Here is an 18,681-nt window from a genome sequence, read left to right on the forward strand (position 1 = left end):
GAAGCTGTGACTAAACCGATCTGACTTATTTATGCTTCAGTGGGTACTTATGTGAACATTTCAAACATATATACACACACATATGTGTATATATATAAATATACACTAATTAAGTTGAAATTATATTATTCAATGAGTACCCTATATGTGAACTGCAAAGTATGCAGAATTAACAACAAAACTGGACATAAGCACACAGACATGAAGACACCAAACACAAGAGAGAATAAAGATCAGCATCAGAAACCCGTGCTTATGGTACACACAGAATATTGTGGGAATTTTTCCATGGCTGCTGGTGTAATACCAGTTGCATCACCAAAGGAGGATTACACATATACCACAAGGCCAAAGAGTTATCCTACAAGCTGCCTGCAGTCTCCCAAAGCACCATTTTTTCCAGCTTCTACATCCAGCTTGCTTTAAAAAACATTGTTACCTTGATTACTTGGCAGAACAGAGAGCCAGGCAGACTGGTTGGCCTCCCCTATATAATTGGAGACCTTACAAATATATTCTCCAGCGTCCGCCTCTGTCACATTGTACAGTGTCAGCACTTCAGCATTGGAACTATTTATCCCCGAATGCTAGAATAGACCAATAACACAGGAGAACAACGTCACTGCTGCCCAAAATGGACACCAATCTGTCTACGGTCCCACCACCAACACGTCATAAGAATACACCTTCCACTTCATACAGGTATCAGTATCAAAACATTGAGGGTTTGATTGGGGTTTTTTTTGTTGTTTGTTTGGCTTTTTTTTGAATCCAAAATATCACTAAAGCACCTGGGCTGGTACACCAGCTGCGTGGAGCAACATGGTACAGAGCTGGCTGCCCTGCCTGCCAATGTGCTGAGTTCTGGCAACACCACCCAGCTCGGAAAACTTTGGAGTTTCCTTGGTCAGGCTTGCTCAAAACATCCACCGGCAGGAATCACACCATCAATACACTGGCAAAAAATGGACATCTCTGGAGTCTCAGCATCCAGAAAACCAAATCCTACCAACAAAATTTTGGCAGCAGGTGTCACATTACTTTGAAATAAAGAGGCTGAAGAAATGTGAAAAATTGAGCAGACTGTCCCAGGTACGTTTTGGATGCATTCGACCCATACATAAATGTCAATGACATTCTTTAAGAGGGTTTTTCACTTTTTTCTGAGTAAGTCATGCCTGAAACATTCAGAGATAAAGGACTTCTTCAAGGAAGTAAAAAAGATCAAACCAGTGTCTATAAAGCTGCACAATTAGCACTTCGACAATTAAATGTTTATCTATCTCATTATTTCATTTGTAGCGTCAACACTGCCATTTTCAAAAGCTCAGACCTCAGAATTCTTGGATTTACATCAAATGAATTCAATGCTTTAAAGAAGTTGTCACCATCGCCGGCATCTGTAAAGCCTCACCTTTAAAACCTGAAGATATGGCAGTCCATCTGGTCCGTATTTACTGCCATTCTTCTCTACATGTTTTATCCACTGAATATGAGGTTGAGCATCACTGTAGACTTTGCAGACAAACTCAACATCACCTCCGACGACTGCAGAGGCATTTGCTGGAAGGCCAGCTTGGAGGATGGGCCTATGCGGTGATCGCTCTATTCGGGTGGGGAGAGGGAGAGAGAAGGATCGAGAGAGAGAGAAATAAAGATGCACAAATAAGCAGAGCTGCCAAGAAAACTGTAAGTGAACTCGAGCCAAAAAGCCCTGTAAGCCTGTTGGCTGACTCTGCCGAAGTAACACTGCAGCCAAAATGTGTAACAAAAACTACAGTTCAAAGTAGAGGACTTGAGCGCTACACTCGTTGAAGAATAGTTGTTTGGGGGGGAGGGGAAAAACCTTGTTTAAAAACTTTAAGCATTTTTCATAGTTCAACTCATCAAGAATTAAGTAATTTATTTTTTTTTTTGGAGCTACTGTAATACGTACCTCTGAGTTTTGAAACATGCTAATTGGGCTAAACCTCCACAAGTTAGGAAGAAAGATTATTGATTAAATTAATAAACTAATTTGACATACTAAAATAAACTGAAGGGAATTTCTCAAAACCAGCAGCAGAAGCCTCAGCACTGAAACTCCTCATGCAGGATTCATGTACCAGACAGCTCAACTTTTCAAAACACTCGGACCAGTACTGCCACGATAGCTGTTCTCGACTTTACCGAGACTCAGCAGCAGAAATACTAGTTCTTTCTTACTTCTGAGCAGGACACAGGGAAACGGAGAGTTCTCTGGAAAACTGCAACATACTTAATGTGAGCCAATAGAGCTTTTCATCTATGGATTTGCTTAAGCATTTGTCAAAAGTTCTGGGTGAGGCACATATCACTGAGCATACTAAGTGCACCCTGTCTCACCTGGGTATCTAGAAAGCCACTACAGCCAGCGTTCCCAGCCCAATTTGTGGCTGCAATATACATAGCCTCTGGGCACAGCATCGATGTGTGTCCTTGCCCTCAGCTGGGACAGCAAGGCAGCTTCCCACCACCCTCACTAAGCCTGATCTAAAAGCTGCTAAAAATGTGGTGGTGTGCAGGGCACAAGTCCAGCTCCTCAGCCTCCAGGGCCACCGACAGCCTTTTTTTGCTGGAACAGGCAAGTGGGCAAAGCATAAAAAAAATTTTCATTCAAACACTGCATAAAAGGAAGTCCTCAAAATGACAACCCTGGTTACCCAATTTCTTTATTATCCAGCGAGCATGACAGCCGATACCACCCTCCCCAGAAAACCTTCAGAGAACTGCAGTTTCATCAGCCTAGCTGGGAACTCGCCACATTCTTCATGCAAATTAACTCTGTCCGTTTCTTGTTATAAGAATGTAAAGTTAATACTGACCTATATACTTTCAACATAAGAATTTGAAGTGAAAAGCCCATTGCCCAGCCCCAGCCCGAGCTGCCCGTTCTCCCCTGCTCCAGGAATTCTTTTGAAGATAACTAAAAACCAGCGGACCTAAGTATTTATTTTTAGAGGCTGTACACTGTAAAAGCTTTGACATTACGAGCCAAATCAACTGAATTTCAAATCGAGTGCTCCTTCTTAAACATACTAGTTTCGAATAAACTGTTTCACAAGCAAACATTGCAAGTGTAATAGCAAATAATGATGCCCATGGAACAATGGGATCTTTTATATAGTCTGATATATCTGGCATGTGGCAAACATCTATTGGGAATTTATTCAATGAGGCTATGCTGGCAGCATATTACAACACAGCAGTCTTGTTTTACTTGTGGCAGAAGTGCATTTGTGTTGCAGTTATTACATTATTCCATGGCTATGTGTGTAATTTTCAAAGATCAGGAATAGTTTAATACTTTTTAATTTGTGAATTACAGTAGAACATATGAATTACTATTTTACAGTTCTGGAGAGAACTTTGAGTTTTTCACCTTATACTAAATAAACTCTAATTCCATCTCCCTTGCTCCTTCATTTAGGTACAAAAACAGCAAGCAAAAATCTCTCTTTAATAGAAACCTTACACCATCTTCCAAAACTTATTACAGCTGCCTTCAGTATAAAATGAAACCTTAGAGAATGTTATTTAAAATGTTTTTTAGAAGTCAGTAGGCCTCATGTTTCATTTCTCCACATCAGGGTTTGATTTCCTTTGTGACCTTATTCTCTGCCCTTAAACAAACCAGAGAATGAGGCCTGAAACATCTTGGAAAAGTTCCTACTATGCCAGCATCAACACACAAAATGTGTTTAGTTTATCCCAATAGCCATCAATGATTTAATCTTTTATTGATCACTGTCAAACATTTCCTCTACCAAAAAGGAGGAGGCAAAGCAAAGAAGCAAAAGCAAAGTTATTACACTCTTGGTCCCAAATTACATTAGAAAAAAAAAAAAAATCAAATAAAGTGCATGCATATGTATAGGTAACTTGTGAAATTTCTTCACTAAGGGTAAATGTGTTAAAAACAAGCTTTAGTTGCCCTCTGACATATGAAGCGATGATTAGTGCTCGTCAACTCCCCCACTTCAGCAGAAGGGAGTATTCCTGTGCCCACACAGGCAAACAATGCAGACCCATCATGATGCAAGCTCAGCAGGGTTTCATGACAATGCTGGAGTCCAAGGACCACAAGAAACACACTCAGCATTGGGGAAAATAACTAAATATGGAGAAACTTCCACTAATTACAAATGACCAAGTATAATTCTGTACAGTATCACTTCTTGGAAATAGTCATGTCAGGATGCTATCCTGTCTTTCTTATTTCTCTGCAAACCACACACACCTAAAGACTCTGCTTAAGCGCAGGTACTGTCAAAACCATATTCATAAATCTCACATCACTATTTTGCATTTAAAATACTAGCTTTACATTTGTAAGCAGGTATCATCACTCAAACAACGGGCTACACTACTCTTAGATGGAAACGACATGTTCTTTTTTACTAAAGACTAGCAAAAGAGTCAAAGTTGCCTTTAAAAAAAAATCTTAAAGGCTGGTAAAACTAATTTTATCATTAGCCTTACATAACTTAATAATCAGGATCATCACTAAACTATAATGAACATATACATCTCTACTTATTTAACTCAGACAAACAGTATTTTCAAATAAAACAAGTTGGCAACCAGTCTCATAGCTCTGTAGCCCTACTGATTTCAATATTCCCCTTGCTCATTAATACTGAATAGCATCAGAACCTCAAGAAATAGCTCTTTAGCATTTGACCACTGAAATTTTAGTGTTTCACTCTCACTGCTAACATGTTTCAAAAACAAGTCAAGAGCATATGGTATAATACAGAAGATCAGCCCATAGATTAGCTGTCTTCAAGCATACTAAACACTACATTATAAGGACCATAAAAAGTAGTAGATACTAATTTCATTACCATGAATATTAGTTGTGTAGTGAACTACATACAGGTCTACAAGGCTTTTCATAGATACGCCCTGCTTTCTTAAACAGACCTTCCTGGTTCAACTGAAACGTAACAGATGTTTAAAAATGTTTTAAATTGAAAATCATTACACATTTTGAAGAACATTATATATATTGAAAAACTGTATATTGATCTGAAAATAATTGAGCCAAACTGATAATTATGTATAAGTCTCCATATGTTGCATTTCATTTCTACTCTAGTTCTTCCTGAGGTCTAGCTTTATAATACATTTTAAAGAGAAAGCATGCTTAATGCTGGATCCCACCTTAAGAGACAAACACCAGCTTGCTTTCTCCAACTTGCAGTTTAGATACAAAACCAACATCATCCCCATTTGAGGAGTCAATTACCTACAAAAGGCAGAGAGAAAATGATTGCTCATGTGAGGAATATCATATGTTCAAGGCTACAAGCATCTAAATTTTACACCACCATAAAAGTGCCCAGGGCTTGAGCGCTTCTGCTCAGAATTGCTTGAGCAATTCTCCTTGCTTATCTACAGACAAACAGACTCACTATCTGAAAAGACTGGTCTGACAAAGAGACCTGCCCAATGGCTTAGAAGAAACTGCCATTTAGCCTGTTAAATGTTAAAACTTCAGAATACCTTCCTTCCAGAGAGAAAACTGCAAAGAATCCAGGAAAGCTGGAAAATTCCAAGTTTCTGAAAAACTGGCACGATGGAAGGAGCTGCCCAGGAAGCTCCCAGCCCTGAAGGACACCCAGAGATGGGTGGGAACCCATCCTGCACAGATGATGGAGAAGTGACTGTAAGAACTATCCTGGGAATGACTATTGGAGCCTGCACACTTCACAAGGAGTCCTGAGAGTTGGCTCTTTAAGAAGTTTAAGTCCCTGGACAGGTGGTTCCTATAAAAGGGCCTCATCTCTCCCATCCTTGGCTTTAATCTCCTCTTTTTTTTTTTTCTTTTTTCTTTTTTTTTTGCAGCCAACACTGAGGGAAATCAGGGAGGAGAGAGACAGGAAAGTCATGATGCAAATGTATGAGGTAAAGATGCTGTGGTACGGAGGTGGGCAATAAGGGCCAAACCCCAAGTTTCACAGCCAACAGAGCCCAGAAGATGCAATCCCACCACTCTGGTCCTACTGTGGGGGGTGCAGGGATGGAAAATCTGCAGGAAGAGAGGCTGCTCGCCAAGCATGCCGGCAGAGGAAGATGTGAGGCAGGATTTGCTGTTGCCAGAGGCCAAAGTGGAGCATATTGTGACTGCAAGAGTGGCTCTGCCACTACTGGAGTGCCTTGGAAGGGAGAGGAGACAATAACCCCGGAAGGGGTGAGCTCTGAGGCCCAGCTCCAGGCCAAGTCTCCTTAGCAACCTGGTTGTGCCAGGGGCTGGGAAGAGCTCTGTAATTGTCTATCCAAGCCTCCTTGTCACCCCAGCACAGACAGTTCAGGACCTTTCATGGGAGCTAAAAGCCAGAACCAAAGCCCATTGAAGTCAGAGGAAAAACTCACATGGAATTCAATGAGCTTTGGATAAGGCATTTGATTCATTTAAAAAAAAAAAAAAAAAAAAAAATTACTCTTATTTTCTCCTTTTGAATGTGCTTGTTTCCTCTCCTTGCAAATGTGTGATTCAAGTGAGTCTAGGAAAATAAAAGCTGAATAGCAAATGCAAGACCAAACATGAGTTTGGGGGACAACAGAAAGATCCTCAACTGAGGGGGATGGCGAGCAAAAAAGTTATTGAATTCTCTTCCATGATTTTTAATTAAACAAGACACATTTATTTATACCAGTTTTAAAACGTACTGACTCCTAAGAAGTTGGTTGCCACTGTGATGCTACAGAGAGCTCCCTCAAATGATACCTCTCAGTGCATCAGTAACCGTTCCGGATCGATAGCCCCTAGCAGAGGTTCTGTGTATTCAGTCACCACCAAATAAAAAATGAAGCAGTTCCAGCTGGCTTAACTGAAAACACAGACCCGCCATGCCCTCTTCACTTGCCCCGGTCAGCACAGCACATTCAGCCCTAGTTGCTTATTTTGCCTGACTCTGAGCTCAGAAAGTCTTCAGCAGCAGTCCGCAGCCTGTTTGGTGAAAACACTGCCCATTGCCAGCCACCCTCCTTCTGACTATGCAACATCTGTTGCTTTGGAAAATGCTAATTATCCTGTAAATTATGGGTCTCAAAAGCATCCTACAGTGTTTTAGGCCAGACCGTAGTCACAGCCTCTTGCCTTGGCTTAGCAACCTAAACTTGCAAGATTGACTCTTCAGCCTTTAAAAACAAAGAAACAGACAAAAACATCAGTCACAGCTTTTTCATCATCATACACTTGGGACTGAAATATTTCTCCCCTGTGTTTCATCTCCACCTAGTACTACACAGCACTCTCCCACCACTTCCACTGAGCCATGTACCTAACAGAGGAGGTCCCTGAAGGCCACCAAGCTCAGGGAGAAGCACTACTGGTAGAGGAATGTGTTACTACATGGCTCTGTCCCTGAATTAACTGTGTGTGTCCTCTCCTATCCAACACCACGTCACATCTGAGATTTCCTTGGCAGGTACTTTACGAACAGATGCACATCTGCCCTCATGCCACCAACTGAACCACAGACAAGCCTCGTGGAGTGAGAAGCCAATGGCGTCACCCATCTCTTGGACTTGGACACCCAGAGCTGTCTCCTCGTGCCCTCTTCCAAACTGTACCTATGGAATTACCAAAACTGCTCCAACAGAAAATGCAGTTGTACACTCACTTCTCAGGTGACTTAACTGCTGCACGGAGTTGACAGGAAGGTGAAACCTCTTGCGTACAGCTCCAGCTTCCCACAGGGCCAGTGCACCCCGTGCCACCTCAAAGCTGAAATGATCATTTCTTCTCAGAATTGGCACTAACAACCATTTCAGCCACAGTTTGAGAGAAGAACACTCTCTACCTGTGCAAGCCACTGTCTCTACACTCAATTTTTTGCATCCCTGTTGAGACTATACACATACATACTATTATTGCTGACTCTGATGATGTTTTTTGATGGTGTGGATACCTACCACAGGATGAAGGCGTTTACTAAAGCCACTGGGCCAACCACAGGATATCAGTCTCTGATCACTACCTATTTGGGCTAAATATAATACATTAAAAGAAAGATTAAATGTTTATCAATCCCTCACAGTTCAGAGAGTGAAGACCTTTCAAGTTTCTATCCTGCTCTAGCCAACAGCAAAGGAAGCAGCTTGGAAGGAGAGATACAAGGATCACTGTCCTTCATGAAAGATCCCTCCTACACGAGCTGCAAATCTGGCCTCAGTTCATGAGTGCTCAGAGGCTGGATTAATTATTGCTCTCTGAGAGTTCTTTTGAGGAGAGTTCCAGAAGCAGCCAAGGCATGAGGAATTGCAACTCACATTTCTTTATAAATCCAGCATTACTCAAGTTCATACAAAGGACCCGATTTGAAACTACACTTCCTCTCCATGCCTAGGTGGAGTGCTGTAGGAGGGGTCTAACCAAACAGATGTCAGAGTCCCCACAAGAATTTCCTCCTTCGAGGTAGCTTTCTACACATGGGCCAAGCCAAACCTTCACTTCCTTTCTCCAGCAATAAGCAATTGCCTATGGGGGGCTGTGCTCTATGAAATGCTGGAAGGGAAACACTGCTAACTCCACTATTTGCTCCATGGTGTGGAGGAGTAAGGTTGAGTGCTGGCGGCTCTTTCAAAAGATCATAAACAGCTGAGCAGGTGTAGGCAAAACACCTCTAATTAACGTCATGCACTATATACACATGAGCCAGGAGCCGAGCAGCTTCTACCAGCTGCACGTCAGTTTGGTTTCCTTTCAGCGTAATATGAAGCACTGCATGTTGTTTATAGCCAATTCAGAAGTACTGCTGAATTGTCATGTTCCATTTATATGTACATACATACACATCCCTCAAATCATCACTTCTTAGGTAATTTATACACCCCAAGGTAGCATTCATTGCAAGTTGCGGGAATGCTCTCTTCCCAAACTCTGCAAAATCAGAAGATGTTTTAAGGCATAACAGATCACTGTCATTAAAAACTAAGAGATAAAGACCATCCCTGGCAAGAACGCTTGATAAAGAACAGGAACCTTTCAGGCAGACTAGCAGAACAGCTTATGGATCAGACCAGCATCACCAGTCCTGATGAAATCATGCTTTACAAATTTTGGCATCTTTTATCAGTAGGGATTAGCCAACAAACACTCATACTACTCAGTGTTCCTGTACAGCAGGAGTCTCCATGTATAGCATTTCCTATTGGCCCAAGGCTACTCAAAGAAGTCATCTCGGTGGCCAAGAGCTCAAAGGGCTATCATTGCAGTTGGAGCTCCTGGCCCTCACAAATGGACCCAGCAAGGCCTGGAGCAGCGCAGGGATCTGCTCATGCAGATGGGAATGAGGGGCTAACCTCCTCCACAACCACTTTTTAAATGCCCTCTGTCCTCACATTTAGAAGTCTTCTACATAAACTTGCGGCATTTCCTTCTGCTGGTGTGTCACATGTTTCATCATGGCCAACTACTAGGCCCAAACACCCACCTCTGCTTTGTTTTGTGGACCAGTATCAGCAATCAGCATAAACAGAGACAAGCAGGGAACCAGACTCCATACATTCCCTGCTGTCATTGAATACTTTCTCATAAAAATAAACATTTTAACATTGACTATCAAGTATTTTAGTTCTAAAGACTAAAATTTTGTCACAGATACCAGAAGCAGCCAGCCTCCTACCTGTAGCAAAGCCTTTGCCACCCCATCCAACTTCCTTGTGCCACCTAAGCCCTCCTACTTACCAAGGTCAGTCAAGTAAAAGGCAGTACCTTTTTTAAATCTCTACAAAAACTAATCAGGTGTATTCAAACTCTTTGTCCTTGGCTTCGCCACCTTCACCTCTGATTTGAAGTAATGGCACAGTTTCTCCAGCAGGCAAAGCTCCCACTGATGTCATCCCATCTGTCTCTTTGGATAGCTCTACAGCATAGCTAAAATGCACATAGGACAGCAAGCTGAAGCTAAAATTCGTCTTTGCATAAGACCTTTACAGCATAAGTTCATCTGCACCCCCCCTTTCTCATATGGCTGCAAGCCGGGGAAAAGAAGCAAGCAAGACTGACTTACTTGGCTTGATACAAAGCCCACTGAAGTCAGTGAAAACAAGCTATCCTTTCAAATAATACATATATCAGAGGGTTAAAAGAGATGGGAACATCCAGCAAGCCCAGGGCTAAGGCAGGCAACATGAACGCTCTTGTTTTAAAGACCAGTTTGTCTTTAAAGCAAAGCCCTGTTGTCAATCTGACACAGCGTGGGTTTCATCAGCCCCATGGAGCCCAAAAAGTCACAGCAGCAAGAGTTGTACAATGCCAATCTTGGAGCTTGCTCACAGTATTCCTTACATAGCATAAGCAAAAGCTTCACGCATGTCTGAACAAAGAGGGGAGAGGCCTTATTTTGGTTTGGAAAAAACATGGGAAACAGAACTATGAGGACCTGAGATTTTAATTGAAATTCTTTTCAGTGTGCCCTGAAAAAAAGAGGCTACAAGAGTATATGAAAAACAACTTGTGACTTCTCACAGACAAGTGGTAAATTTTTATTGTTCTGGCTGTTTCCAGAGCCTGCATTAATTTTTACACACAGAAGTATCACCCTTTGTACTGTGCACAGCTCCCAGCACTCAGCTTATTTATAATAACCAGAGACAATGCTAGGGTCCAGCATCGTTGGACTGGGCTCTCCAGTAGGCTCTGCCGAAGGTTTACCGTATGCTTGGCAAAAAGCATCTCTCCCACAAGGATGATGTCCTCTCCCAGCTGCAGTGGGTTTCACTCACCAGTGCACCCAGTGATGCCATAAAGCACACGGTGGGAGTTATTATTGCTGTTGTTACTGTGACCTGACTGCATATTTTTCATCCTCCAAATTTCCCTTCCTGAAAACAGCTCTGCCTTGAAAGTAAAATGGAAAAAGATTTGCAGAATCTTTAAAAGCCCTCTTATTTTCTACACTTCTCCCCCTTTTATTGCACAGCACACTTGCTCTATTGAGGAACGCAGGTGTGAAATTACCAGAAGGACTGTGGTATTCTGCCTCCCCTGACTGACCATACCTGTGCACAGGCTCTCAGGGCAGGAGAAAAGCTCCAGCTCCCAGAGTTTCAGTGCTCTGTGCTAGACCATCCTGGCTCAGTCTCAAGACATGTCTATGTTGGACCTCACACAGCCTTCGGGCTTGCCTCCCCTGCTGATGAAGTTTGCCATCATGTGATCCCATGTCAGGAGGGGAGACCTCCCTCCATCAGGATCACACTCATTTCTGCAACAAAGAATCAATAACCTGTTCTAAACATTGGACTGCTCTTGGGAAGACCCTGATTGTATTTCAAATACATATTTCATTACATTTCAAGTAATTCAGGTAAATCCAGATAAAGTTTGCAAGACAGAAGATGCAAGAGTTTTCATAGCAAGCACTTAGGCTGGCCATGCTTGGACACAAACTTTGAACAAGGAAGTTTTTCTCTGTTATTGTCTAGAGGAGTTCTCCTCTCTTCTGCATCCACATTTTCCTGTCTTTCAGCATACAATCGAATGGCCAGCTTCCTATGAAGCCAGACGCATGCAAAAGCAGCACAGCTATTTCCTCGCATCTGACCATTTCTCAGTTGTTTATAGCTCCGCACACCACTCCTCGCTGTCCCGGGAGCACCATCACCAGCCTCTGGCTGAGCAGTGGGTGACAGAGCTGCCTTTCCGAGAGAATTTCAGCGGGCAGAAGAAGGGGGGATAAAGCCACTTGTTGGAATATTCATTCAAATGTAGACATAGGAGGTTTTCACCAACATTCTAGACAGCGCATTAGCAGAGGTATCAAAGGAAACATACATTTAAAACCCACTGCTGAAATTAAATACACATTACTGAGCAGCATAATAATCCAATCTAATAGCAGAAATGATACTGCAGAAACAAACACTAGCCAGCGCAAGCATATTCATTTTTAAAGACAGAACACAACCTAAAAGCAACTATTTTGATCACCTAATTTGTGACAGTGATTAAAAATCCCTAAAAGTATACATAATCTTAGACTTCACAAACATCTTGTAAAAATGGTAAAGACTAACTTTATTCCAACTAATACACTGTCATATTGAGTTCTTCACTCAGCTTGAGTTCTGACAGCATCTGTCTTTCATGGACAGTCAAAAACTTCAACAGTCATGCAACCTTTTAAAGAGCAACCTGAAAAAATATTTTATATTTACAGAGCAGTTCAATATTCAAAAGTGCTTAATAAACTATGATTTGTTAATTAAATTAGATTTCACTTTATTTTTATGTTTAAATGGAACAACTGCCATTGAAGCTGCACCATGGGAACAGTAGTAATCCAAAAATGACCTAATGAAAACAATCCTGAAAACCTATAAAATATAGCCACCTCTGGATTTCAGGTCACACAGTGGTTTGCAGAGCAGCAAGAGGAGAGGACACCAACATGAAGCTTGTAAATGCAACCTTTAATAGCCACAGAATTTCACATTTTACTGATTTGTCCACACTTAGGTACTGCCAGATCTCTTGCCCCCTTACCTATCTCACCCTGCTACCCATCCCTCAAGGATTTTCTCTCCTGCATTATAAACCTTTGGGAAGACCCCTGGACCCGCTTTCATTCTTGTATCTTCCCAGTGCCATCAACCCCAGCTTCAGCTAAATACACAATCCCCAATGCCTACCACTCCAGTATACCACTAAGTGCCATCTCCATCCACTTCCACCTCTCCTACATGTCTTTAAATCCTAGTTTTATCTCCAATGCCACCAGAGTGGTGGTCTCAGTTAGGATGCATCTCACCCACCACGGGCAGCTATCTCATTGCAGCCATGGGGTTGTCCCACCTCTGCATTTCCTCCCACGCTTGGGGATAACATGAAGAAATGCAGGTGCAAACTCCTCATTAACAAGGTGGTCATGATCAATAACCTCATGTTTGCCTCATGTTTGTCTGTTCATCCACTCTGTATCACAGTTCATTTACAATTTTTACAATTTTTCTATATTTGTGATAATTCAAGCTGCCCCCACCCCCCGCTTTTTTTAAGGGGATGTAACTTTACCAATTTACTGCCAAATACACTGCCAATTTTTTCAGTAACAAAATTGTTGAGAAAAGACTGGACCAGGTCAAAAAGCCCCTCTGATCAGGCACAGACATAGTTTTTGACACGTGCCAATTGCACATCTAACAAAGCAACAGTCTTGTTATCATCTTCAGACAACTCCTGCATATTCCTACTTGCATTTCCAGGAGTAGGATACTGCACAAATTAGAAGGCACGAATAAAAATGATAATAGCAGAGCTGAAACAATATCCTGTTCATCATTCATCAAAAGAAAGAGAAATACCTGCCTTGGGGCTGTAATAAGACAGAAAGTGGGACAGGGAGACCAGTCCTCCCCCAGCAGACTGCAGGAAGCATTCCAAACATGACAAATTCACTGTTCACCCAGCAGATGAAGTAATGACACTAGTATTTGTCCATAAAATGTAATTTAGCCAGTCTACTCCAATGAAATCAGAAGCTTTAATGCTATAAAACTGGGGGATTGGAATATTTTTACCCTATTAAGAAAGGAAGGGGGGGGAAACCCATAAGCTTTCATTTTCCCAGAGCTGAACCATCACACTGTGGTCTTTGTTTTCAGGAGTGAACCGCACTGCCTCCAGCACTAAACAATTTGCGCAATTTCTTCTCAGATGCACGCACCCTGCCAAAAGCCTAATGCCAGGTGTAAAGTCCACACTCAAGCTTATCAGTACATTAAACAAAATCTTCTTCCCTCTCAGCCTAACCAAATACCTGAGGGCAAGCATCAGCGTGGATTCCTTCATGCTTTCAGCCCCTGTCTCATCATGTCCCATGCCGCAAGCACTTGGGTGAAGACGTCAAGCCAAAGCCTGTCCATGTAAAGAGCCAGTCAACAACTACAAGCACATCTGCCAGAAATGCAAGTTTAGGCTTGGTTCTAATACCTACATTTAACTCCTGCCAGACATCAGTGATGCAACATCACAGGCATGTATTTAGTTGGTGTCAGTTCCTTTTTCGTATATAACATGAATCTTAAAAATAATTCTTTGGTAATTAGGGAATATAGTATAGTTAAGTCAAACTAATTCTGAACTTTATTTCAACAAAACAAGCCTCAGCAAAAAACAAATAACAATGCATATGTTTTTATTAATTTGGGAATGACAAAATGGAAGCATGTCTTTAAAAAAAAAATATATGTATCTGTGCCATGTTCACAGCTAGAGAGACTCTGAGAGCACATGAAAATCTAAAAAAAAAAAAAAAAACAGTAGAAACAAAAGCAAAGTTTTTTCTTCTGCCTTAACAAAGGGAAATATAAACAGTGAAGTATCAATAGCAAAAAGTAGATTTTTTCTTAATAATGTACTGTAAAAAGCAAGAATAAAATTCACCCTAAAGCCCTTTAACCCTCCAAGAATTCAGAGTAAAAGTGGTTTTTTGCACAGCCATCAGTAAAACCACTCATACATGAGATTTCTAGGGCACAAGCTTTAAACTGAGAATCATTTAAAATGCTTCCCAAATGAGAAGTTATTCTCACACTGTTTTCATATGAAAATATGAATTACTGTTAAGGGACAACTGCATGATACTCTGCCACCCCTGGAGTTCACTCCTCAGTAACAAGGACCAAAGGCATGGCTATTAGGTAAATTAGAAACCAGTCAAAGTACAGCTAAACTGGCTGCAAAAGGACTTTATTTTTTTAAAAAAATTTACATTTGTGACAAGTTATACTCATTTTTACAAGTAAACAGCAGGGTCTCCTTACACATTCTTGGAAGACCTGTCGTGCTATGGCAGCTGCTTATAAAACCCAGTAAATGAGGTAATGTGCTGAACTTCATCTGAAACCAAACCATCTTTTGTTTCCCTGGATGATGACATTATATAGGACAGAAATGGCTACCTGTACTAGGAGTGTTCAAAGATTAACCTTTTATTTTATGCCATTAAAATATAAATTCAATTAGTTTCTTCCATGCTTAAACAGAACTGCTGCTGCTGAAATTGTACTCGAGTGATAATTGCAATCCAAGAGCAATCTAATTATATACAAGTCTCAGTGGCTGCGTTCCCACGTTGCTTCCTACAACCCGGATTCACTACAATACAACTCATAAGTGAAAACCACATCGTTTACAATTGTCCTCCCTTAAGACTGCATGACTTTACATATGTTTAATGAGAATGGAGTTAGTCTATTAGTAAGCTTACTATAAAAATGTGAGTTTCTACCTACCAGAGAATAGAAAGGCACTTCAGCTGCATGTAAAAAAACCAGCTGATGGGCTAAACTGTACAATGGAAAGAACATTCTTTTAATTAAGGTCCTGGATTAGGATTCAAGTACCAGCTTTACTTTCTGGCGCTGCCACCAGCTTCCTGTGTGACCCAGGGCAAGAAATTTCATCGCCCCACAACTCGGTTTTTCATCTATAAAATGGACAGTGACACTTCCTTCTCCCAGCCTCTGTGCATTTCGGTTGTAAGCAATTACTGTGCACTGGCATGTTGCCTTGGACAGTAAGTATCCGATATTAATTGAAGCCTCTGGGTAGTACTCCAATAAAAAGCTAAAATCAACTCGTCTCCCTTTCACAGGATGCGAATGGAGTTTTGTATCGCCACCATTTGCCACTACTGCAATCCAACACATCTGTATCCCTGAGCAAAGCCCTAATTACAGCCTGCTTAAGCCCCTGTTTTGAAATGGAGGAGGAGGAGAGAGGAAAAAGCAGTCGATTGGGGTATCCCAAACACTTAAAGAACAACTTTGTCCAACACAGAATATCCTGGCCAACTTGACTGGACAATTCCCCACTAACGCTGTCAATGTGCACAAGTATCCCGTGCAATAGAGAGAGGCTGCCAATGACTTGCTGCTTTTTTCTTCAGTATTTTCTACTCCCATTGTAAAAAATTCAGTGCAACGGTTTTGCCAGGTTTATAAATTTGAATGAGACCATCTGAGCTGAGTTGACTATTTTAAGAGGGTTCTTGCAAGTAATTACAAGGTAAAAACAAGAATACTTCACACCTACATTCTGTCTGAAAACTACTCAGCCCTGCTGGCTCCAGGCTTTTAATTGTCAAGAGTTCAAGGTTTGGAAAGTTGTTGGCATCAAGTAATACTGGATACTCCTAAATAGCATTGTGTCATTATTTGGCATGATTTTTGCTGGGATACCTCCCAAATCTGTGACATAATCAGAGGGTTCTCTACATTACACCATATAGTCAGATGCTCATGTTAGTGTAATACGTTACCATGTTTAATACCATTTTCTATTACTTACACTTAATCAACTCTGGAACCAGTTAAACCATATAGGAAAAGCAATTTCAGAGGCTTTCAACTGTCAGTTTTCCACACACAACTTGACCTAGAATTACGACCTGAAGTTAGTAAGATGCAGTCTACATATGCAATTGCCTCTAAACAAACATCCATAACTCTCCACAACCCTGTGGGAACTGAAAATCCGTATGAGAACAGACAAACAAAGCAAAAAATTAACTTCTGTAGAACTCTCTTAACTAGAAAAACTGTCAGTTTCCCCTTCTGGCCAGTCTTAATTTACTGCTTCAGCAATTTTGTGCCCAGCCTCCACAATTATTACACGCTTTCGGCAACACAGAAATGGCTGAGCTCTCTAAGATCAATCCCCCTCTTAGGTTAAAGTCCCAGTGCAGTATCTCCTGACTCACAGTAAATTCAACACAGGCATTTTAGGGTGAGCATTCCCATATATATGTTTTCAAAGTAAACAAACAATTACACCCTTTAGCTCATCAAATTCAGTGCAAAAAGGAAGTGAAATAATCGATTAAGTATGCAGAACTCCAAAATGCAGGTTGTGACTTGCAAAAGTCACTTTTGGACTTCTGATTTCGTATCTCACTGGGCCTGAGCATCAGAAAATGCTGAATATTCACTCAGGGAAAACCAGGGCGCCTTTGGGTGCCATAAGCTGAGTACTCAGCACCCCAAATAACTAGTCACTTTTGAAAAACCTAGTATTTACTTTTCTGCCTCTCTATAGGAAAGGAATAGACTTCTAAATAAATTACATAATCCTTATTATCATTCCATTCATTCGTACAGGTCACTATAATTTACTGCCAGGAAAAATAAACTTCTGCACAATATTCCTCAATGTAAGACATTCGAAAGGCTCAAAGGGGGAGATGAGGTGAGAGGCTTTCTGACAAATATTTGCTCAAGTGACTGCATCATCCACGAACACATTTAATAGAAAAAAAGGGTGAAGAAATTTACGGTCAACATGAAATGTGCCAGATTGGGACTGGGGTGGCAACAAGGAAAAGGAGCAGGGGACAGAGAAGGGATGGGAATTTTTAACCAGTTTCATTTCAGCAAGGAATTTCAGCAAGGAAAACTCCCAGTACTGTAAAACTGGCTTTTTACTTCCACATAGCCTACTGAAAAACAGTTTTAAGCAAAACCAAAGTTGAGGCAATATAGGCTCCCTAAAGGATTTAAAGAAACCCAAACCCAACCCCCAGAATACCTCAAAAAATCCCACCACTCATCATCTCCTTACATTCTTCCTGGGCGAGCCCATGCGAGCAGCCCACACCCTCCAGCAAGGTGGTCAGCAGAGGACAGAGGCACGCAGAACACAAGTTACTACCATCTCTGGCAGCTGTTGCTGCTGCACCCTCCATAAACTTCACTTAAACAAGTGTTCGAACAAAAATGGCTTTGCCAGTCACTCAGTTCACCTCAACAATACCCATAGGTCACTCTACCAAGGATGACTAAATATTGCCAAGGCTATAAAAATCCTCACTTCTTTCAGTGTTGACTACCTAAAACCAAGTACAGGTGAGCTGGGTGGTTCACAGACTGGCTTTGAAGGCCTAAACATACTGGGGCTTCAGTCTGACAGCATTCCCATCACAAAATTATATTTTTCCTCCTCTGCTCCACAAAGGCTAGCTCTCACTGGCATTTCTGTGGGGAATGTTTTCATTTCTTGCTGCTGAGAAGTTGGCACTTTTTTTCTTTTGGATTTCGGGGTTTCTGCAGATTTACGTGGTCCCAGACAAAATAAGACACTACTTTTAAAGAGTATCCAAAACAACACAAGAGATCTGTTTTTATTAATGTAAAAACCAATCAAGAAATAGGGGAATGAAAATTGTGTCACTTTTTTGGTCACATAAACCCAAACTCACAGTAAGATTTTCCATAGCAGATAAGTTGGGCTATCAGTCATCAGCCAAAAATAGCTTACAATAATCAAATTCATTTTTACTTTCAATACTGATTGATCAAAAGTTTTATTCACAGACCTTCTGACCTTCAGATCATCCCATAAGCCTGAAGAGAGCAAAGACCGTTTAAGACATACTTCAGAAACCGCAGCTCAGATCCCCAAAGGCACTACCAGCAGGTCCTATTATATCAGCCAAACTGATTACTTTTGGACAGCAGTGCCTTCAGAGTCAATAAAACTGCTCACACCAATCCAGGCTAATCAGCAAGAGTAGGGGTGAATGGAATCAGTTTCTCAGATTTCAAGCCCTAATTTAGCCAAGCAGTTAAAAAAATATGTGTAAGCCTTATTAAAGTCAACAGGATTTTGGTATTACTAAGTTAATACTACTAAGCACATGCTTAACAGTC

General features: G+C 41.3%; 1 protein-coding gene across 3 annotated transcripts in view; it reads right to left on the reverse strand.

Moving 5' to 3' along the window:
- FGFR2 (fibroblast growth factor receptor 2) overlaps nt 1-18,681 on the reverse strand; it is an 80,229-nt gene that overhangs the window by 29,847 nt on the left and 31,701 nt on the right. For all 3 annotated transcript variants that reach the window (XM_035891552.1, XM_035891551.1, XM_035891550.1), the window contains one exon: nt 1,415-1,605. In XM_035891552.1, the coding sequence (XP_035747445.1) occupies nt 1,415-1,605 (191 nt within the window). The remainder of the gene's footprint in view (nt 1-1,414; nt 1,606-18,681) is intronic.

This window comes from Egretta garzetta, unplaced genomic scaffold, assembly GCF_000687185.1.
Source record: "Egretta garzetta isolate BGI_Z169 unplaced genomic scaffold, ASM68718v1 scaffold393, whole genome shotgun sequence".
Classification (NCBI taxonomy): Eukaryota; Metazoa; Chordata; class Aves; order Pelecaniformes; family Ardeidae; genus Egretta; species Egretta garzetta.